The sequence below is a fragment of the Chaetodon auriga genome, chromosome 7 (genome assembly GCF_051107435.1).
Source record: "Chaetodon auriga isolate fChaAug3 chromosome 7, fChaAug3.hap1, whole genome shotgun sequence".
NCBI classification, from domain to species: Eukaryota; Metazoa; Chordata; class Actinopteri; order Chaetodontiformes; family Chaetodontidae; genus Chaetodon; species Chaetodon auriga.
The window spans coordinates 16426732-16451415 of record NC_135080.1 but is presented as its reverse complement, the minus strand read 5'-3'; the positions used below and the strand labels follow the sequence as shown (position 1 = coordinate 16451415).

Sequence of the window (24684 nt, the reverse complement as noted above, 5' to 3'; positions counted from 1 at the left end):
CGATTGAGATGCAGACAGGAAGCAGGACATCTCTCAGTCGGCTTGAACATGCGTCAGGAAGAGACCTGAAGGTTGTTTGTCAGAAAAAGGACATGTGGCCTCCACTGCTTGAACTTCTGACTGAACTCAGATAAGCAACAGTTCCCTTGCATTCCACGGTCATGACATATGTCCATTGTAAGGCAATGTTAGCTCATAATTTTCAAATTTGGACTTCAAAGGACATACATTAAGCCTATTTTATTCAAGGATTAAATACATTATATGGTACAGCACACATGAAGAAGGTCAAGGAATATTTTGAGACACATAAAATACTAGTGTCATTCCACTGAGAATTTAAATTCCATGCATCGTTCAAATGTCATACCTTTTCTGAGGAGTGCAATTTTCTTGAAAACTCCCCTCACCTTTCTGCCTCATGCAAAACAAATGTTAGTCTCTCACATCAAGACTGCCACTCTTTGGACTGTGTGTTCTGTCTTGACTTTGCCTGGGGACTGGTAATAGTAATCTCATATGACACGCTGTGGGAGGTGTTGTCCTCTTAATTAATGAAGCTGTCACTGTCATGCACATTAATCACGGTTCACCCCTGATATCTGTCAAAGTGTCATGTCTAAGAACTAAACTGTGGCACTGAATCCAGTCAAAACAGCTAACCTCCTGTCAAGCTGCTGTTCGTCGTTCAAAAATTTCATGGGTATATAATTTGGTGATGAAAGTACAGTTTTCTCAAGTGTAATGATACAAGGACAACAGAGCTGGAAAAAAAAAACAAAAAAAACAAAAAAACATTTAGTTGACTGCATTTTGGAGTTCTTGCTCTAAAACTGCACAGTTAATACAGAATTTATAAATAATAATAAAAAAATCATACTCACACAGTGCCAGCATAAGACACTGGTTACGATGTCATTACTCAGAAACCTCTTGAAGTAATTGAATAAAGTTTTTATGTAACTTTTATCTGTGTTGTATTTGGTAACGGTCATCGAATGTTTTGTCATCACAGTTTCAAAACTGAAAATGTAGAGTTTAATTGTTCTGTCTTGCTTGCTGTTTAAACTGTGTGAAAATGAAATGGTTCCAACCAGGTTTTAAATCTGAGTTTCAATACTAGGTTACTATTACAAAAATAATAAATATATCTGAAGTATAGGTTGATTTTCATCCATCATTTTGTCTTTTTGAAGAGATCATTACAGACTGTGTGCATGACGAGTTTCATGGTTCAGTCGTGTGTGATAGGAGCAGTTTGAGATGTTACAGTTGTCCCCAGTCTCCCCCACTTCACAAACCACAATGGACATAAGGACGACGTGACTCATGGAGTGAGTGTACAAACACTGAATGTTTTAACCTCTGTCGATACCAACCTTGGAGCTAATGTTAGTGGCTGTTGCAAGAGGAAACAACATATACTTTCAGAATAACAAGCCGAACTACCATCAGTTTACATTGTCTTGTGTCAGTCAGTCAGTTGGTCCACACTGAAATATCTCAACAGCAATTGATCAGCACAAAAACTTCATTTAGAACTATATCATACACTCGATTTTAGACATGCTAATACACTAAAGATGGTGAACACGGAAAACATCATACCTGCTCAACATGAGCATGTTAGCATCGTCATTGACACTAGCATTTAGCTCAAAGCACCGCTGTGCCTGAGTACAGCCTCACAGAGCCGCTAACATGGCTGCAGGCTCTCTGTTTTGTTCTCATAAATGGATTTTCTGCACAGTTAAGTGCTTGAGCTCTATGTTCTCATTCTCGTGACTGAAGGGTATCAGCAACATCAACGACTTAGCCTCATCCAGCTCTCTCTAGGGTTTGCCTTGTAGTTGCCTTTTATTATATTTGCTCTCAGCCAACATTTTTGCTACATGACTGGATATTTTTATGTATCATAGCAACTGTAAAATATAAAAACAAAAATATCTACACTGTACTGTTGGACTAACACCCATGCTTTGTTGCCCATAATATTTAGACTGGATATTTTGCATTTCTGGCATTATGGTAAATGGAGTGCTATGTTTATTTTCTACTTAAGAAAAGCAAGGCGCTCTTTAACGCTTTCATTTATCCATTCATATGTGGTGCTGGCTTGGCAATCAGGAACACTTTGAACAAATTGACAGGAGGTTTGAAGCACTAAACAATTAATGGCTGACCTGCTCCACCACCTGAGCCACTGCTGACCCATGATGGGACTAAAGCTGTACCTTGTGTCTACTGCTGTAAGGATATAATGAAATTAATACAGTGTTTTTGTGTGTGTGCGTAATTTTCGAGAGGTCTCTAAGACGAAAAGTGCTGTGGGCACATGATTGCCACTCCACAAAACGCACCTGTCTGCTCACTGCAGCACATGGCGGGCCACTAAAACACAAAACAGATGCATTCAAGGGCAAAAACCCTGCTGTCCCACAGTTACAGGCGCACTTAGGTGGAGGTGAATAAGGTTAAATACTCGCCTACTTTTTTTGTTCATTTTCACCTTTCCCTGATCCCTATGGTCACAACAAGAGAGACGCATCACCCTGACTTAACATAGTGAAGATTCCTGAATAAGTCCTGTACCGGACCTTCAAAGTCCCCCTTTGCTTCTTCTGTTCTTCTCTCTCTCTCTCTCACATACACACACACACACTCTCACTCTTGCTCTGCCACGCTGTCTTTATCTTCATCCATAATGGATGAGGCACACTGAAGAAAATGTGATGTTTTTAGGAATGAGTGTGCGGTGATGTCACTGCTAACGCCAGCGGTCATGTCTCAACAGACCACCTTTGCCAAATGCACCCTTTCCGCAACTCTCCTGCTCTCAGTATGTATCTTACTTCCTGTCTTTTCCTTTAACCGTGTCCGACATAGGCACACACACCACATCCTGTAAGCATTGTTCAGGAGTCATCCTACATCAGTCACTTTGAAAGGTCAAAAAGAGAAGAGCTAAATAGTTATTGTGCGTGACTTTGTATAAGTGTGCATGTGTAAAAACATCCAAACAGATTATGACAGAAATAAATTACGTGGCATTTAACAACAGGTTCATTTTGGCAGAGAAAAACAAAAACAAAACACAAATCGTCACATATTACAGTACAGTTGATGCAAAACAACATGCTCGTCATATCAAAGGTCTTTGCAACTTTTTAAAAAAAACTTAAATACCCCTCACTCACACACACACACACACACACACACGCACACACTTCATACCAGATGCTCAAACAATGTAATTACTTTTGCACCAGAGGATTTTAAATAGCATTCAAGGTCATTCAACCAAAGCCGCTCCTTTCTCTCCAACATCTCATTAGCTTTTTGTATCAACACTCTGACCTTTGCTTGGCGACACTGTTTATTATCACATTACTGTCTTCAGTGACAGAACGAGGAACAATAACACAGTATGCTAAACTGTGAAACACTTCCAATGACAAGAATAAATACCATTCAGCAAGTACTGATGGCAGCTATGAGACTGTTTGGCGTAGACACTACAAATAACTTGTGTTTACATAAGGCTTTCTGTTGTTTAATGTGATGTGTATGACAGGGCTGACTGGCGATTTTACATCCACCCCAAAAGTAATGAATCACTTTATACACCCAGATTTATGTGAATAGCCTAAATGACAAGTGTTGACGTCTTCAAGACGACACTGATCCCTGCACAGATCTCAGACAATGATAATAGAAAGTGGAAAGAAAATCAATATAAGCTACTGATTATGCACCTTCAATAGTATTTAAGATAATCTCACATTTTCTCTTGGATTTATATATTATTGATTTTTTTAATTATTTATTTTTTCTTAAATCTGATTTTCTCCCACTTTTTAAGAACCAGTTTGTAAGCTTCATTAGAATTAGCTCTTTGGATCTCCAGATGGAGCAGGTCCTCTTAATAATGCAGAGAAATAACTTCACACCCCACTCTTTTTTCACCTTGTATCCATACCTTTAATGATCATTACATGTTTTTTACTGATCAGAACAATAGACAATGCAGTACAAATCCAGGGCATCCCTCATTGTCTTTGCGATGTAGTGGACTTCTATACATGCAAAACTAAGATAATTCGTCCCTCAGCCTTACTTGTCAGCAAGGAAATAATGCGCTTTTTGCAGGTTGAAAATGAATTTGTGTGAACTAAAAGTCCAAAATCTGACTGTCTGGAGTCAGCTGCATTATATTCACAAACTCATCTCAGATTTTTCCAATATTTCAACATTTCAGTCGGCATTTACTGTGAGCACCATTTATACACTGCACACATTTTAAAGAAAGACATGAACAAATGAAAATAAGGCAGCTGAACATTTACTGAATGAAGATTCCCATGTTATAACAGAAGCCACTCTTTTGTTGTGCATTGTACAATACCAGCACTAACATCTAACTAAACTGCTCACATATTGTAGTAAAAATAAATGTCTTTGAAAATACAAATACGAACATAAAATGTTCACAATAATAGTAAGGATGAAGTTTTGGTTATTGTTTCTGTCCACTGTTTCTTCATGTAAACTGTTGAATATGGCTGTATGAAACAGTGCAGCCCAGTCAGGTCTCTTATCTATATCAGTAGTTTAAAATTATAGCCAATAAAATGAGGAGGAACGTGTAATTACAGTGGAGCATTATCCCATTTCCCTTCGCACAAAGCAGCAGATCATCTGTGGAGAAAGAGGCAGACAGAGAGACTTTTATTTTGTAATATCTGACAAAAGGATTGTTTAATGTAGGCTGATCTGTGCATACACTGTATGTACATGTATTTGTTTAGTTCTGTTTTTGTCAACTGCTGTCACGTTCAATAACTTTCATTAAAAAAAATGTCATTATTGGAACAATAAGTGTCATTAGAAACAACTCTAGTGGATGTGATGTTGTTTGGATTGTGGAGGAAGGGTCATTCTGGGTGAAGAAGGTGAGAAATTGACAGCGCACAGTAGACAGTGCTTCGTATGATACCAAAAATTCTAGGCATGCACAGGGTGTGTGTCTGTATGTGTGTGTGTGTGTGTGTGTGTGTGTGTGTGTGTGAATAAAGACCTCAGCGGAGAGGTGTATGTGTATTCACTTATTATGTGTGATCAGTGTTCAGTGAAGTGATGACTGACCCTCCTCTCCTCCCACTCAGACCTCCAGAATTGTGCTGAAGTGGAGGGGAAGCAAGACAGGATACAAATCTCCTCCACAGGCTAAACAAGGCAAAATGCCTCCCTGGCAGTGCCTGACGCAATGCCTCCTACTACAGGAAACTATATAGAGGTCTGTGTGTGTGTGTGTGTGTGTGTGTGTATATATATGTGTGTGTGTGTTTGAGGCAGACAGATACATGTGTTTGTGTGTGTCTAACCTGAGACTTTCTCTATTTTGGGTATTAATTTGTTCCAGAGGTGACACTCTTTAGCTTTCATCATCCCCTTTCGTTCTGGACGGTTGTAGTTCAGGGTGAAATACTCCTGCTGTTCAGGGGTGAAAACGGGCCATTTCAGTCCATCAATGCCTGGATCCCTGACAAAAAGAAAAGCCAATCAAGACAATTCAGCAGCAACACAAGGGTGCTCACACAGCTTGAGTGACTGATTGTCTATCTGATTGTGCGTACCCTGTCCGGGCAAAGTTGGCCCAGTGTTTCATGAAGCTCTTGGTCATATTCACTTCATTCTTCGTGTATCCCAAGGATGCATCCAGAGGCATTCCAAAGACAAATTCTATCTCATAGCCGTGCATGACGCCCATCCATTCTGGCCAAGGATTGACGGATGACCGGTGGTCAAATAAATAAAGGAAAGTCTTACCACCAAGCTTTGAGTACCTGGGGGAAAAAATTGCAGTGCTTCACTGAATCAGGCGGATCAGAGAAAAAAGACAAACATGTGTGATAACCACAATTAATTATAATTGACAGGTCTCCTATTTCTTGAGCCATTGGTGACAAAAACCATGCAGTTGGCTCTGCATTGGAAAAATGTGAACATCATATTTCTACTTCTCTTTTCTTGTGCTCATCATTATGAAAGACAAAATGATTGCCAGCATGTTTCGCATCCTTCAAACTCATAGATTACTCAAACCTGGCCTCCTGGATTGTATTTGGCTTTCTTAGAGGGTTTCAAAAATGTGTCACATGTGCAAGTAATATGTGTAGTGAAATGCAATGTGATTAGCTCATGTTAAAAGACAACTGTGAAAAACAAGGATTACAAAATCATATATAAAGATAAAACGACTATGACTGACTGAAAAAGTTCTGAATATGTTAAAAAAAAAAAAAGTTAAATATACAAATGCCAAATGTAAACATGCAATGTGCAGGGCAGTGCAAAGGATTCCCTGAAGAAAATGTGCCAGACAATGTTGAGGATACACAGAGGTCAGAGTCAGTCAGTCAGTTTACCATCCTGGTGGCCTGAGGAAAGAAGCGTTTTCTTCTCAGCTCCTGTTTCTGCATTGGCCTTGTGGCTACGGAGGCATTTGCCAGAGCGCAGGAGCTGAAATAGTCTTTTGCTGGGGTCACAATCCTACATGCTCTGGATCTGCACCTTCTGGTGTATGCGAACAACACAATCCCACCAACGCAGCCCTTTGGTCTGAACACCAGGCTGCAGGAAAACTTATCCTTTACTTTTACCATCATAACACGCTTACCTAAAGTTGCTTTTTTTTTTTTTTTTTTGCTTTGCCACCTAGTTAAGAAAACCTCCCCTCTCAGCTCATTTCTAGGATTTTAACCATCAGCATTTGTAGTCATTACTTATAGCTATGAGTCAGGCCATATTAAGTAAACTCAGAATTTACCTGTGAGCGAACTCCAGCAAGGGACAAACGAACAGTCGGTCTCCAACCAGAGCACCCAGTGAGTCACGATTTACCATTCTGCTGTTCTCATTTGTCCAATCAGTGTACTGGAAGATGGCGGCTTCTTTCGTGACATCATTCAGACCTGTCATTGTAAGGTCCACTCCACTCAGGAACTCTTTCCGGGTGATGAGACTTTGACCAGTGATGCTAAATCCAGGCGCTCCATACATTAAGAAGTAGGTCCCCTCGTCTTTGTTTAAGCCTAAAATCACCTCTTTCTTAGGGAGGTTCCCAGTATTTAACAGCACCTGCAGGGAAAAACAAAAATGATTTGATGTTTGTGATGCAAGATGTGTTTCAAATTAAATAAAACTGACACTCTAATGTTGAAAAGTACAAGATGAGATTGCATCATTTTCATTTTGAGCCAAATAACATGGCAGTACACCCACATAAACACACTCTCAGGCATGTCTTTTGCTTGCAAACTCCTAATTTCTTTGAAAATTGTCTGTAATCAACACAGAACTGCAACTTCAGTGTGTGGTATTTTACTGAAAAAAAAAAAAAAAACTGCATAAGGAACAAGACACTTTTAGTGAGTGAGTGGAAGCATTACAAGAGACACTGCAACACGCATCTTCGAAATTTTTACCGTTTAACAGCAGCCTTTGTTTTCTCAAAATTGCCTCTCTGCACAAAAATGCCAAGTTTACCAGCTCACTGAAAAAATAACAAAAACCTGAATATTTTCTCTGCAAGAATTGCACCTTTTGTCCCACAGTGTTTTCAGCGGCTGGTGTGGGCTTGCTTTGGCTGCAGATCGGGGATGCAGCTGTGAGGCTGCCACTCTTAGCTCATTGTCAATGCCCAGCTTTGATCTGTCTTTTATCTTGATTGAGGCAACTGCAGAGAAACCTATCTCACACAGGTAGGATGTGGCAAAAAGAAGGAGCGACTCTCCTGCCTAGCAATGGGTAGTCCTTTTCCACCCCAATCCAAAATGCAACCAATGTCTTGGACTTAATCTGCATCCCCATTGTTGAATCAGAGGTGGCATTGATGAACTGCTCCTCTTCTGCAGTGCTGAAATCAGCAGCTGGTGATTCACTGAATGCTTAGATCCAGTCTTATTTTTGCAGGATCCTGCACTGGGAAATACCCCTGGAAATGCTTTGCAGGGCAGAGATGTGCGTTTTCATACATGGGATCACTGTGTGCTACAGCTTGTTGACCTTGATGAATGACTTCAGGCTCTCAAATGAGTCTACATTCCCCTCTCTCACTCTCGCTGCTGCCACATCGTGTTGGTGCCCTGCATATGCAGATTTTATTTACGCAGTTTCTGAAAAAAAAAAATGCCATGTAAGTTTCGTAAGGAACCTGTTATTGCCAAGTTCATCACCCTCTTCCTCCAAAATGATTCTGACCTCATCCTGCATCTTAGCAAATTTTTAATGTGGGCCTTGACTCTTTCAGTGATTGAATTCATCTGCAGTGGCTCTCTTAGTTATTTTAGTTACACGTTTGCAGTAAAGCAAGTCCTTCTTCAACTCATTGGCATCAATGAATCTGACAGATGTTAACAGTCTGTGGTACAGTCAGTCTTTTCATCCATCTGCAGAACAAAACAGTCGTATCTTGTCCTTAAGCTGCTCCTCTGTATCTTTGTCATAGGTGAAACCATAGCAATAGCAGAAGAAAGAATTCATTCCTCAGCTGGAGTATAAACAAGGCGAGTTGAGCATTTAAGGGCACAGATGCAGCTGTAGTATAGTGACTCTGTTGTGCACAACAGTGGAGCAGTTTTTTTTTTTTTTTTAAGAAGGAGAAGAAGAAGACATCAACAAGCTTCTCTTTGTGTTCGGGATGTGAAGTCTCTAAGTTTAGTCTAAACTTCAGCTTCATACTGTCAGAAGCTAATATTTTGAGACACACGACACACTGTGGTCTGTTTTCATTACCCATCATTGTGCTGGTGCAGCTGAGGGCGAGATACATTTTGCCTTAATTTCTTGTCTTTGTTTGGGTAGTTTTGACATAGTTTTGACCACCCGTTTAATAACTCTGGCCCCCCTGAGGGACATGCTCCCCAATTCGGGAGCTATTGCTGCAATGGATGATACCAGGATACAATTGGTTAAAGTCAAAGTTGGTTAGATGTCTACTTGTAGCCACGTTACATTTTATAAATCTGCTGAATCAGCTGAATTTCAACGTGAACGTGTAGAAACAAGAAAAATAGTAAATTCTAAAAAAAAAAAAAAGAAAGAAAATACATTAAAAATTTCATGTTCAATAGGCACGTTCACACTTTCACCCACCCTCCCAAGTGCACAGAAACACACACACACACACACACACACACACACACCTACTTGGACTTCATCTGGCAGGAAATCCCCATCAACAGTAGGGCCAAACGTATAGGGTAAGATCGTCGGCTGCATGCGAACATCATATTGTTTTGATGTGATTTTCTTGGCATCAGTCTGCTGCAGACACGTTTCTAGAAAAGCTGGATCAGACGTGGGACACCCCACTAATGTTGCCAGCATTGTGGCCCTAGATATTGAGGCAGAGAGTGAGGAAGATCAATTAAGAATCTCTGATCATGTTCATCATGTGTAAACATCCATCATCATGCACATTTACAAGGACACAAATTGTACAATGGTTCAATGTTCTTTCTAGAAAGGAAGACATTGAACATTTGGACCCTATGAGTTCCTATTTGTGTAAGCGAAATTTCATGCGAGTGAACTCTAAGTGATCGTGACTGAGCATTTATCCATTTCATTTAATGTTGCAGCTTTAAGCAGTCACCAGTAAACACAAGTGTGTCCTAACAGATGATACAAGTGATGGAGGGAGTGAAAGGATGAGCGGCTAAATATATCCAATTAATTAGTGATTGAATTCATTCACCCTACCTGTTCCAGGCCTCAGTCTGGCTCAGTGTGGCCCAGGGTGCATTGGGAGAGCCACTCTGCATCACAGCCCTTTGAAAAAGAGCCTGGCTGCCCGGGGACAGAAGGTGGAAGCCCACAGATGCTGATCCAGCGCTCTCTCCAAACAGAGTCACCTGGAAACAAAAGCAAATCTCAAGCAAACAGCTTGTTCTTTTGTTTGTTAGGAATTGAAAGAGATCATTTATTTAATTTCAGGATACAAGACAAAAACATTTTACCTTTGAAGGATCACCTCCAAAAGCAGCGATATTATTGGCTACCCATTGGAGGGCCAAGCGCTGGTCCAACAGGCCCGCATTGCCCCGGATGTTCTTGTTGTTTGGAAGAGACAGAAAACCTAAAGGTCCCACTCTGTCATAGATGAGCACAAGAAAGAGGAAAGATGTCGACAGCATTTAAGTAGAGGTAAATCCCACATTTGCTTAGATTCTGCAGTAATCTAAAGGAGTAAAGGGAAAGCTTTTGCACATAGTGATACTGTTTACAAATTCCTTTGCTCTGCTTATCAGCTGTTAGTTTTTGATGACCTTTGTCTTGTGCAATGTCTAATGTGGGCAAATATCAAGTGGAGAAATGAGAAAACCTCCTCATCGCTAATCGTCATAGAGTTTACAGTTACATACAGTAACTATAGCCACTCATTATTAGCATTTTATATTTTCAGTTTGCTTCGCTTCTTACCTGTAGTTCATTGATACCACAACAACACCTTCAGATTTACTCAAGAAGCGACCGTCATAAATGTCCAGAGAGGACGTTCCATCACTGAACCCGCCTCCATAGATCCAGACCAGGACAGGAGCTGAGTTCTGAGGCTGGGTTTTGTTGAAACGAGGGGACCAGACGTTAAGGTACAGACAGTCTTCACTCAGAGGAGTGTTTGCGTTCCACATCGTTGCACCTTTGAAATCTGGAAATGATGATGATTTTCATTAGTGTCTATAGAGACTGACTGGGACTGCAGTCATGATAGTAATAACTCTGTTCCATCAGATCTTTGTGATCTTTGAGTGTGAGATCAGTCAATAGTTTAAGTTCAACTTCACTGGGACACTTAATGACAAGTAATACTTGGAGTCAAACAGTTACAGGGACACTAAATTCTAACGAAATCCCTGTTTTTTTCATCTTAATGAGCCCAGCTTTGTCCAAAGCAGAAACAGCAGTCGATCGTCACTGCCTTCTGTCCATATCTATGTGTTGTCACATCTATATTTGGAGCATGTTTTGGGCAATTCCTCTGTACATATGCCTGGCACTGGTCGTATTTGGCTTCCAAGCAATCCCTGACAGGTGGCTGTGTCTATAAATAGGAAGGTATCCATGACCCATCCCCAATTCTTCTCTTGGGTGGGGGACTACGTCTGTATCAAATTCAATATGTGTATGTGTGCTTATAATAAGCAGTTTCTTACCATTCACCTCCAAACTTTATTAGTGCCTACAATACAGTAATAAACCATTCAGTCACTCACACACTGTGTGTGTGTGTGAGTGAGTGAGTGAGTGAGTGAGTGAGTGAGTGAGACATGGTGTTACATAACACTTGGGTCATCCAAGTGCGTAAAGTCCCCAAACAAAACGTAAATGCATTCAGTCATGTATTTTTTGCATATTAATTGTCTTAAATTATCTTTTTCCACCAAGATAATAACTTGTGTGCAGAATATATGGATGTCGTTTGCACATCGTAATAACGTGTGTGCACAAAATAAAATTTTGTTTGCACCAAAGCATTTAATTAAAATAACTATTTTGGGTCCTGGTGACATTTCAGCCAGTGTTTTAATTACCTGACCTTTTGGGCAGATATTCAACTGAGCACCCACGTGAATAACTCACAGAACATGTAACACAGTATACAGTACATGTATGCATTGGGTTCATTTGTGTAAACATGTATCCTACCTTCAAAGGTTTTATCCACCAGCTGGTGGCAGGAATTTGCGAATTTTGTAGCATCTTTCACCCCTTGCCATGCTTCTGCTGGCTCTGGAGCTCTGAATCTGAGTTTCGCCAGAGGTGGTTTTCCATAGGGAATTCCAAGAAACGCTCTTACATCACCGCCCAACACTGAAAGCAACTTCCCTTGAACTTTCCCATGCTTGGTATTGATTATAAGGTCATCTTGAGTGGCAGGTGATGCATACAGGAAATTAAGCAGCAGCAAAAGAAGAGTGCACAGAGAGACTGTCTCCATGGAAAATCCTGGGGGGGGAGAAAAAGACAATAGAATATAGAATCTAGATAATAAAATACAGCCTAAAATACTGAAATATTACATTAAATAACTACTAATGCAATAAGCGATTCCCAGCACACCGCATCTGGCCTTAGCTCTGCTTTATCACAGAGAAGTTCTATTTTTGTACACCAGTTTTACATTTGCAAGCTTTGTCAAGTGCTGTGGGTGCTGACTCCTACAGTTCCTTTTAGCTACATGAAGCCGCAAATACTTATAGGCCTATATTTTTTACTTTTACTTTTCATTTATGCATTTGAGTATAGAATTGGAGTGCTTTCATAACCACTGGTATGAGCTCATTTAATTTGACCCAAGTCAGTGTATGGTGCTGTCTGACAAGAATAAATTTTAGTGCAAATCATGTGATCATGTCCTAAGTTTAGGTGTCATGGAAGTGGGTTCAATGATCAGAGGCCAGGGTCAGTTAGATTGATTACTCTGACTGTGCAAGACACAACCCAAGTTTAGATTCTGCATAATTCGACTGGATAGCATTCAGGCTGTTGTGGAAAATACAGCATTGCTTTGTCACCCCATTAAAGACACAAGGCATAGCAATCAACAGCAAAATGTTAAACATGTCTACAAATGTTTGTGCGAAATATTAAACATTTTTACAAATGTTAAACATTTCCAAATGGGCCATGCAGTAGAGCAACTGGCAATAATCCAACTGGCACTGGTTTTCTGCATTCAACCCACGCCTTTGCCCAAGACAAGTGGGGATCAAAGGTCCAGTCAAAGAATACAGCTGAGTGCTCCAGAGCTGCAGTTGTGCAGGTACATAGATTAGATAACAAGCTGTATGTCTATGCGTGTGTGTCTGTCTGTGCGTCAGTGTGTGCATGCATGTGTGTGTGTGTGTGTGTGTGTGTGTGTGTGTGTGTGTGTGTGTGTGTGTGAGAGAGAGAGAGAGAGAGAGAGAGAGAGAGAGAGAGAGAGAGAGAGAGAGAGCGGGTCATTCCCGCGTCAAGTGTCACTTCAGAAGCGTCTATCACAATCCTCAAACATCTGGAAACAATAAGGCCGATAGTGAACATGCAGACGCGAGTGACAGCGTGCGCGCAGCTCCCCCGTGGAGCCGCTTTACTTTCAAAAGACTGAGCAAATAGCAAGCTTGTAGAGGAAAAGCGCGCACAGCTGGATGTAATTGGAGACGCACGCGTGAGAGACGCGCTCACTCAGAGATAAACATAAACACTTCAATAGATATTGAATCTACCAATATTAATTTGTGCATATATATGAAAACAACCTTAGTGACATCTTACCTTGTCAGTTAGCACTTTGTGTCTGGCTGGAGTGAATGAGGACACAGCACTGACGGGGTAAAGAAGGCGTGGACAGAGTGTCTCCAGCGTCTGCTGGGCTGGCCGTGTCCGCCACCCACAGTGTACAGTACAGTAATAATAATAATAATGATAAATGTAATAATACTAATAATAATAACGATGCAAAAATAAAAGTACAAAAATCATAACTATAAATACAAAAAGAGATAATAATAATATTAATGTAATAGTATTAACTAATAATACTAACAATATCTACACTGTATATTCATTTATTCAAGACTCACTGGGAAGCCCTATAGAGAGCTCACCTGTCAGACGCAATCACCACCCAGTGGTGAAAGAAATGCATACGGATCCTTTACTTTCATGTGCTGGGAAAGGAATTCAGTCCAAGACTTTTCTGCTGCAGGAGGTCCAGCAGGGTTTGTCCTAGCATGTCAAATGGCCAGGACACTAACGGATAACCGAACGAGTACAGTGAAAATATTTCATCTCTTAATATTCTGTACACGCCATCCTATGCAAGTAAAAGTGTGTCAGTATTATCAGCAAAATGGAAACTGAAAAAAGATCAAGTTCAGCAGAGAAATGGCTCCTGAGACTGAAATAACATTGTATACGACTTTATTAGCTTAATAATACTGAGGCATCAGTCCATTAAGTTAAACAAAAAACAAAAACACATTTTTGCAGCACAAATTTGTATCAAGTTTTGTACTTTTGTGAAATATTGCATGTATTTCACCTCTTTAGGCTTCAGACAGTGACTTAGATGAACCCATCCTAGAGACGTTTGGAAGGGAAATGTCTCTCTCTGGTCGAACTGCTAACAAGTCAGGAGGGGTCACAAGTCAAAAATGAGGGGAAGCTCTGCGTCAGTCTTTAATAATCCATTGTATTTTAAAGGCTGATCATTTTTTTTTCTGTGAAATCTTACTCTGCAAAGTAGCTAGTAAGTATAGCTGCGAGATAGTACAAAGTGCAATATTTCTCTCTGCAATGTCTTAAAAAAATACACGTTTCTCAACATTAAGTTTAAGTGCAGTACATGAAAGATGTATAGCTACTTTCCACCAGGGCCAGTGATGAATCACTGAGGGTTCACTGCCTCTCTCCAGGTCACCTCACAGGACACGGAGTCGTTCCAATTATAGTCTGGTTATCAGTTCAACAACAATGAACAATAACGAGGACATTATGCTATGAGTTGAAAACAGAGCTGCATTTCACATCAAACACAGTGATGGGTTGATTAAGCACAAAGACACAAGCTTTTTTTGTGTGTGTGTGTCCCACATTCCAACAGTGTGTCCTAGAAATTCAGCTCATGTACTAACAAATATGTTTTGGAGGAAACATAATGGCATCTGAATTATGTTTCTTTTTTATATATATAAATCAGAAAAACTGTATTAATTAACATATCTGCTAAGCACGTACAAAATCTGCAAAATGCTTCCCTGATTCAACTTACGCTAAGCTTCCACTCTTACAATGCAATATAGCGACTCAAGCATGAGCACTCGGTCAACTCTGGAGGAAGATTGTGGTGTTGATTAAATATTGAAAAGATTCAAAGTTACTTGAGAAGTGAGACATGACATGTTTGCTTTCTTCAGATTTAACTGAAACCACAATCTTCTCCCTCACCTGCAGCAAAGTGCTTTTGTAACCACACACGGGACACACAGCCGGATGCAAGTCCTGGTCTACGTTGTCAATGTCCTGTGTGTTGTTGTTGTTGTTGTTGTTGTTGTTGTTGTTGTTGTTGCACTTGTTCCTATGCATATCATAGAAGAGTGGACTATTGCCTGCTTTGACAGAGGTGTGCACTCTCCATCTGCCCCTCCGGTTCTTAATTGTGCTGTGCACTTGATAAAAGATTAGTTAACATTAGCCAGGCTCGTGTTTGGTAATAACTAACTCATAATGAATTTGCATGTTTTTTGTTATCATTGACTGCGCAAATGTATCAATAATGGTTAACCTGAAATATGCCTGATACAAGCATAACTTTTGGACATATGTTTCCTTCCATTGCATGGAAATGGAAGCTGGTTTGCCATGATGACAGAGAGTCTAGTTCCTCCTCACTATACCACTTCCTGTTCCTGTCCCTTGTTTATTTCTTACACTACTGGCTACTTGTTCTGTCTGTGGCTTTTTTCGTCATCTTTGCTTTCCTTTTCCACTTATCCAGGGGCCAAAGCTGGAGAGAAAAGTAAACTCGTCTTTGGAATTTTGAGTGCCTTGTGACTGAGTGTTTAGGCTTGTGTATGCTGCCTCTGTGTGTGCGTGTGTGTGTGTGTGTAGCCTATATGTGTTCGTTTATGGATGCGTACATGTGTGAGACAGTCTGCGTGTGCGTTTGTGTACTTGTGCATGTATTCATGTTATTTATAGTATGTTAATGTGCAGTTGGATTAACATTGTACAAAGCCTCACTGGGACTCTGATGCAGTGCCTTGGCACAACACATACAGACTCAAGCACACAGGCCAAAATCAACTTGATTAACATTATGCTCACTATCACTGTGCATTCTGTCCATAGACACAGACCATGAATAATTGCCTATATGGCTGAAATCCAGCAACTAAGATCTATGTTTAATCTGGATTTCCATTAACCAAGAGAAAAGTGGAGCAGTGCAAGATTTTTAGCATGTATGTGCTTGTGTGCCTGTGTTTATCTGTGTTTATGTGGAGTGATGTCTAGTGTACCTAATGACTCAAAGTCAACTTCTCCAAAACACTTTAAAGTTACAAATATCAGCTACGCATGTACTAAAGTGCAACCCTGAAATGCAGTTAGTACAGTGGTTAATCTGGACTAACCGTTCATGCTGCAGCTTTTTTCAAAGCTTTTCATCAATGGTGCAAAGTAACTAAGTACATTTACTCAAGAATTGTACTGAAGTACAAATTTGAGGTGCTGTATTTGAGTATTTCCATTTTATGTAACTCTATACTTCTAGTCCAATATTGTACTTTTTACTCTGTTACATTTTACTAGTTACTTTTCAGATTACATTTTTTGATCCCCTTCCTGTCAAGTGAATCTCCAAATTTGGTGATTTTGAATTTGGATTTTTCTGGTTGACTGAAAGATTGTTTCTTTAGGTCATAAAGCTGTAAACAGGCTTTTTACTTGTAGTTGTGTATTTTCACAGTGTGGTATTCATATTTTCCTTAAGTAAAGGATGTCAACACCACTGCTTTTCATGAAACAGTGGCAGTTTACAGGTCATCTATAGCCCTGTTCACATGGGACAAGTATTACCTGGGGACCTGTAGTATTTTGGAATGATTGCAGAGGTCTAAATATTTAATATTCAATAAATGTTTGTAAATGTTAAATTTCTCATGAGGTCCTCTAGTAATATTCGTCCCATACAAATAGGCTTTACGTTACAAAATACTTCTTAGAACATGTCAATGAAGGTGTGCTGTATTCAAAATCATTCAACAGGTGATTAGTCCAATTTTTGCCCCAAAGTCATAGAACTAGGCACTTGTACCTGAAACTATCCAAGTAACTGAAAAAAAAAAAAAAAATCAAGAAAATATCTGCATGTGATGAATTCTCCTTCTCCTTGGTGTTTTTTTTTTTTTCATAAAAATATGATTTGTATAATCGAATCATTTTTAAAAATGATCAAAAAAGAGATCATACACCAGTTTTTATATTGATTTTCACAGATTTTTGCGACAAGTGATAGCTTCAAACCAAAGGAAAGCATTTAACCATCATACTTATGCCATGATTTGCTTTCTTTCTCTGTCTCTCCACCTGCCAGTCTCTCTCTCTGTCTCACACCGTCTCTCCATCTGTAGCTGTGACGGAGGACATCAACCCCAAAAGAAAGGGAGCCATGCGAGGTCTGGCTCTTTAGAAACGTAGTGCATCTCAGCAGGAGGGATGGATATATGCGCAGACAGAGGTAGAAAGAGAGACAGGAAGACAGAGAGAGAGGCAGCAAACGGCTTGTGTGAGAAGCAAGACAGCGCCATAACCACACACCATCAGGGATTAGGCGGTTGAAAGAAGAAATGACAGGCATTTGATAGGAGCCTTTGAGAATGTTTTCTCTCTCTCATTCCAACATCATCAAAATAGGCTTGGGACTGGAATGCAACCCACACACACACACACACACGCACACACCTACATGCACACGCTCGCATGCATACGCGCACACATGCACAGACACTCAGACAAGTTAATTTCACCCATGCCCTTTTAATGCCAATCTGCTGTTATGAAGGCAGGGATAAGCAGTAAAAAAAAAAGAAAAAAAAAAAAAAAAGGAAAGAAAAAAAAGAAAGAAAAAAAAACATTTGATTCATTTCTTGTGTGTAAGCTTGGAGCAATGAGATAGTAAATATCCAATCATGGTGTCACAGAGAAGGATATTGGTTCATGTCATGCTCTTTCTGTCTGTCTCTACTTTATTTGAATGTGAGTTTGTGTGTGTGTGTGTGTGTGTGTGTGTGTGCGCATGCATCCACATGTATGTGTATGCAATTACGTGAAGCTGGAGCTTCTTGAGGGAAACTTGTCCTCAAGCATCTTCTATATACGGAAGAAATATAGTATGAATTTCAAAAACAAGAACTCAAGAACTAAAAGGGAGACTCCAACATTTTTGCACCACAAGAGTATATATTAAAAAAAAAAAAGAAAAAAAATGAACGTTAAAAAAAAGAAACAGCGAACGGGTTTGGATGTTTAACAATTACATTTCCAGGGTGAACTGTTTTAATCAAGATAGACCTCTTGATTAGCAATTATAGCAATAATAGTGGGAAACAGGAAAGTCTACTCATTAAAGAATGCCTACATTGTACGATTGGTATTCCTAGACTTCCTTCATCAGCACCACCACATCCGCCCTCTGATTTCCAACACAAAATAGTCCGTTTCAATGTGATGCATATCAGACTGGACACAATTGCAGATACTGTGCAAGCGGATGCACACGTACGCGCACACTAACAGACACAGAGACCAGATTAACCAGTGAACGGTCTCGCTTCCTTTAACCTTCACAGGTAATAGAGCACTTGTCCTTCACTGACATAAGCCTCCCTAATTGGTGGAACGGAGATAGATAGAGAACAGACACAGAGCTGGTGGGGTTGGGTTGGGGGGGTGTTACTTAAAAGCTGCTGAACTGAGCAGCAGAGGGAAAGGGGTAATGCATGTGAGACAGCTGGTTAACAGGTTTCAGAACACAACACTCTAACTAGATCACTGAGTAAATAGAGCGTGGAATGGAGACTGACAAGGTCAAGTGGGACAGAGTGGTCTATACTATCTTTAGTTTCTGGAGCCACAAGAAGGTAGAACATGCAGTGTAGTGGCTGCCAGGGTACTGAACTGTACAACACATGCACAAACATAATGGTTAATTGTGTCAAAGTTCTGCCTGCTTGATGACAGACAGGAGGGAAACCCAGAACAAATTTGGAAAACTATGAATTTGTCATAATTTATTAAACAAGCTAATATGTGTATATAGCATTAATGACCAAATATCAAATCCAGTTTCCAGAAATCATCTTGGGACAGAATGACAGTTAAGGCCAGTTCAGCAAAGTGTGTATGACACCTGCCTCAGAGTGCTGCACTACTGTATTTAAAAGATTTTGTCCTATTTTCACAGCATATTGCTGCTGTACAAAGTTAAATGAAAGGCTACAAGGCTTCCACATGTGTGCCTGACCTAAACACACCAAGTTTGTAGTTTTAAATCACAGGAGAAAAGCAGATGAACCCTTCGTTTTAGATAAAAACTGATAGGCTTTTACTTTAACTGGCTCCGTTCTTGAAGTTGTCTTTAGTGTATGTGGACACTCAAATGTTTCCTGTCATGTAATCAGTCGTCAAAACACACGATCAAGACGTAATTTCTCCTCACTGTGACAGGAGAGAGTGAGTGCTCTGTCCCGAAAGCTGGATTTGTCGACGATGGGAGAACCTGCTGCATTTTTAAAATCCCCACAAGCCACTTAGAGCAGGATATTCAGGTCAGATGAGTGTCCACTTTGCTGATGTCACTGCGTTTAATTCTGGGTAATTAAGTCTTTAAGACCCATAAAAGGAAATATGGTCATGTCCCACTGCCACTTGAGGCTGCTATGTCCATTTGTCCAGCCAAAGGACTTCTTCTTTTCTTGTCTCCATGCAATCATGCATGACTACATATTAGTAAATAATAGGTCACATTCTTGGCTCATGCCCACATCCATATTTGGGTCAGGCTTCACTCTTCAGAGTAAGTCAACGTGGTCCTCATGCATGTCACAGACAGATTTAGCCTGTTTATGCTACAGTATGCTGGTGGCCCAAAGGTTAGTGTGCGTGCAGCGTGACTGCAGGATGGCAAGTGTGTGTGTGTGTGTGTGTGTGGGCGGACATGTGCATGACAGGGAGAGAAAGAGGAAGAAACAGTATGATAGATTATACAACCATTTCAATGGTGTAAAATTTCATTTGAAATCCTACTTTGAATTCAATCTTAATAAAGCACTCAACTGTCTTGCGACCCATTTAGTGTCCCACTGCTCACATACCTACCCCAAACTCACTCTGTCTTTCTCACTTGCTCAAACACGCACACTCTTGCACACATGCACACACAAAAGGGTCTTATCAGGCTGCTGTGTGTCTGAAGTGTTGTTTTTATATTGCAGCCATATTTCATTTTGGCCTAGTTTCTTTAAATTGCCTATGGGGTTTTGTATGGGGAGAGGAACCATCACATTTATATATGAGATTGAAGGAAAAGAAAGAGATGTGGGAGACTTGTTTATGTTCTTATTCATTTTCCTTGCCTCCTTCTTACTCTCTGTGTGCTGCCCTTTTTCCTATTGTGTTTCATTTCCTCCAGTTTCTTTCCCTCTGTTCTTCTCTTTCATGGGCCCCTAACACATCTTTCTCTTCTCTTCTCCCCTCTTCTCTTCTCTTTTCTTCTCTTCTCTTCTCTTCTCTTCTTTTCTCTTCTCTTCTCAATTGCTGCTGTGCAGGGTAAGTTTACACTCATTGCTGTTAAGGCTCACAGGTGAAGTGGGGAATGGTGCATGGAAACAGAGGAACAATAGGGAGTGATGGGGTACTCTCCCTGGATAGCACACAGTCTTTTATATGAAGGTCATTTTACATGAGCAACCAAGTTAAGTTTGAAAAAAGAAGTCTTTGAGTTGAAATTGAACTTTGGATGGGACAGATGAATAATGAAGTGGCAGACAGTTTCCCCCTTCTGTCTATTTAAACATGTATATTTCATTAAATGTCATTTCTTCACCGCCGTTCATCACATTACTACTTAAGTGGAGTTGCGTAGAGAGTCAGAAATTGCTCTCTCTCTTCAACAATTTATTTGCTTTCCTGCTATTGCATCACAGATTTCAAAATGTTTAATGTGACTTCTGTGCTGTAACAAATGGTAACTCACTGGAAACATAGATCATGTCCACCAGAGTGCACGTGTGTGTCAGAGAGAGGGAGATGGAAAGACAGCATATATCCATTTTGATTTATGTTGAAGTTGACACGTTGACTTTTGATTGGGTTTGCTAGAAGCAAAAAAAAAAAAAAAAAAAAAGTGCACACACAGGTACATGGGCACAGCGTGTCGCTAACACACACATGCTCAAACATCTGTGGACATCATGGCACTTGCTGGCGACTTTCAATTTATTCTAGTAAAAACTAATTTTAAAATCATTTTGGCCTTTGACACAGTAGATGCTTATCTGCATTCCCATAATATGTTTCTGCGTATCATGTTTATGTCTGTGTTTATTTGTGAGTGTATGGTGTGTGTGTGTGTAATGCAGTATTTTCCAAGCATGTTAATTCAAATCACGCAACCATTTTAAAATAACGCACACCCCTAGTTCAACGTAGACATCAGCAAGAGCAGACAGCAGGTGCATGCAAATCGAAGTACACTTGTATGGTTGTGCAATTAAAATGAAGCTGTTTTCATTTCTAATCTTATCAACTTCTAATGAGAACCACTGAAGCCACAAATTGTCACATGCTCCTGACATGCCAAGCATAGTTAGTTCTGTGTGTGTGCATGTATTACTCACATTGTAGGGACTTTGTGGGGACTCACCTTCCTTATGGGGACAAAACACAAGTCCCTGTAATGTGAATGATTAAATTTTAGGGCTTGGGTTAAGATTAGGGTTAGGCAAGTAGTGCCCACGTAAGCCTCCAGGAGTAAGGAAATGAATGATAAGATTGATAAGATTTGTGCTTCGCTGCGCAGAAACTCACCAGTGAAAACAAGCGGAACTAAAGTGGCACTAATGGCTCTATCTTTATACTTTGATGGAGACCCCAGATAATAAAGCCCAACAATGAATACGTGAATAAATAGAATTAAATGTAAGAGCTGATTCTGAACTACGGTCATTACAGCATGAGGAGGCCGACTTCCCTTTACGATCTCCCTTTGTAGCTGTTGCCAAAATGTCAAGAGGAGGGGTCATGTCTGGTGTCAGCCTGTCAAAAGGCATGCTGCTGATAGTGAGTAATTTTAGTGGGGGAGTGTGGTGAACAGTGGGTGATGACCCTCCTCACACGTGGCTGTTGTAGCTGGGAGGCTTAGTGGTCGTTAGATGCCCTGGACCAAAATGTTGGACCACTACTACATGTGCTATGACACTATCCATAACCCTGTGCATGACTCTCTCAAGTGCTGGTCTTCTATGTGTCCAAAATACAAGATTTTACCACTGGGAAAAAAGTGAAGGTGACGCTGGATCATAAAATAAATCAGCAAGGAATAAATCATCATTGAATCACAATAGGCAGAAAATGTTTATTCCTGTGTTGCATCAATCAATGATGCCACAGCAGGTATTTATCATCTGCTGACAAGAGCAAAACACTTACATTTCTTACCTGGCCAAAGGTAGGACCGGAATATTTCAGCCTGAGAAAGTATCAATGCATTAAGTGTTGTTTTACCCTTTGTTTGTTATACTCTTGTCTAGGGAGTCTAAGGGCTGAGGTGTGCTCAAATAGAACTGGTTAATACGACTCAACGTCCAAACATGTTGGAGGATGAAAGTGTTTATCTGTTCCAAACTGCCACAGCCAAAGGTGGGGTGAAAAGCTAGCCATCATAGAGAGCAGGGCGATGCAATATTTGTTCAAGTATGAGGATAATGGTGCACACTTTTGCACGATCTCTCTCCTGGAGGACATTCATAGCGCTGCATTAATTTGCACAGTGACAGAATTCGAAGTAGAAAGACTGAAAAGAAGAATTGGCGAGAAGTGTTCAAACTCTGGTTTCTGTCTCACCTCCACACACAGCTAATTGCTGTGTGAAGTGGGTGTGATTGTCAGTTTTGTAAAGTTACAGAATGGACCAATGGACAATGGGCCGCATTGTATGGAAAAGGACAGCGTCACCAAACACAGGAGGCATTTTACTCAGAACAGAGGCGAACAGGGTTCAAATCATAAGAGGAAATGTTCAACTTGCAGTTATTTACAGCAACAAAGATGTCCTTCTTCTTCTTCTTCTTCAGATGAATTAATTATATTTGAATAATGAATAGCACTGTATATTTTCTTCTATTTGCCAGTGCCTTCTCAGTTATTTTCTAATCGATGAAATTCATAATTCATTTCTTCCAGCCGGATGTTTTGAACCATTCTGATGTGTTAATCTCCACAATGCGGTATAATCTACTGATGCTAATGACTTACCAGCTTTGTAGAGGAGACAGTAGATAATAATGTATAAGATACGTGAATATGTGTGTGTGTCTGCGTGAATGTGTGTGTGTGTGTGTGTTGGTTTCTTGCGTGTCTTTTTCTTTTCCCCTCTGCAGCACTGACCTGCCAGCGCAGTGGTGGACCTGGTTAAAGCTGGTCACTCAGCAGGACTTTATTAATTAGACACCAGAGGAGGATCATGGCTCACCAGTAGCAGCTAAAGGGTCAGCTATATGGAGGCAATTGAGGGAGAAAAGGATAGAAAGAGGAGGAAAGAGAATTAAATGAATGCGAGAGAGAAGGGATGAAAAGTCAAGGGAAAGGAGTGGCAAGAGGACAAGGACGGGTGGGGGGGGGGGGGGGGGGGGCAGCACGTTTAGAAAATAGGAAAAAGGGATGCAATCAGTGAAAATATGCAATAAAGAAATGTGCAGTTTATTTATTTATTCTTTTCTAATATTCAGTTTGTGGAACCACATACTGTATAATGGAAAAATACAGTGCTGCCTAATGAAAGGCTTGTAAAATATCAAGTAGCCATCTGAGTCACACATTAAAATATAACTGAACAGAGCAGACATTCATTATGCAGTTGAGACAATCTATAAAAGTCAGCTCATAGAAATACCTTTTTTTTCCACTCTCCCTCTTCAAATAGCTTCTCAACAGCAGAGTGATCTGTCTTTTCTGGTGGATTTGTTAATAGGGCTCATCAGAGGAAGTGTTATTGGGAAGTAAACTGGCATTAGTACTGAACATGACGTGTTCTGGTCTGCTGGTTTGAAATCAGTTTAAGTGGCATTGAATGTAAGGCTCAAACCTCTGGTTTATGGTTAGAACAAGACTGTCCTCTGAGTTTAGGATGCAGATGAAGATAATCCGTCCCTGCTTCCTTCCTCAGATGTTTTGCCAAACTCTCTCCAGAGATCCTCATTGACTGTATTCCATACGGTCAGTCTGTCCATCATTGTCTGCAGAGGCTGAAGCCAACTGACTGTGGTGATCTCCTCAATCTTCTTCCAGTCCTGCCACAAGGATGACATTTGTGGTTTTCACTAAATTTTCTCCACAACAGTTGGATGGTTTTCACAGAGTTCCCTCTTGATCATCCCTCCACTTTTCATTTAACACTATCATCATCAAAAAACATTTTATTTTTCCAGTACTTGTCACCAAATACCCACAAAACTTATTGCACGGCCATTGGCCACAGCTGTACTTTATGTTTCATGTTTATAAGCAAACTAAGTACATTTACTCAAGTCCTGCACTTAGCACTTTACATTTCCATTTTCTGCTGCTTTATACCTACACTCCATTATAGAGGCAAATATTTTATACTTTTTGCTCCACTGCACTTATTGACTTCAGTTACTTTACAAATTCAGATTAATAATACAAAATATAATCGACAAATAAATCATGATGTAAGATCATAAATTAAAATGAAACTTTATTGGAAATTCACAAGAAACCCAGCAGATAAAGTATATGAAGTAAACAATGCTTAATTAATGTACACATTAATGCTAATCCAATTATATAATATATTATATTCTGAAGTGGGCGAACCTGCTGAATTAGTGCTTGTAC

The 24684-nt window shown here is 40.1% G+C and overlaps 1 protein-coding gene across 1 annotated transcript; it reads right to left on the bottom strand.

Annotated features, from left to right (window-relative positions):
* Positions 1–3971: 3971 nt before the first annotated feature.
* LOC143323491 (cholinesterase-like) lies at positions 3972–13373 on the bottom strand. The gene is made up of 10 exons (XM_076735360.1): positions 13321–13373; positions 11713–12012; positions 10486–10714; positions 10023–10155; positions 9766–9917; positions 9211–9397; positions 6830–7140; positions 5637–5846; positions 5385–5542; positions 3972–4698 (listed from the first exon to the last, which is right to left on the bottom strand). The coding sequence occupies exons 2-10, from the start codon at positions 12002–12004 to the stop codon at positions 4604–4606; spliced, it is 1767 nt and encodes a 588-aa protein (XP_076591475.1). The 5' UTR covers positions 12005–12012; positions 13321–13373; the 3' UTR covers positions 3972–4603.
* Between the last annotated feature and the right edge of the window lie 11311 nt (positions 13374–24684).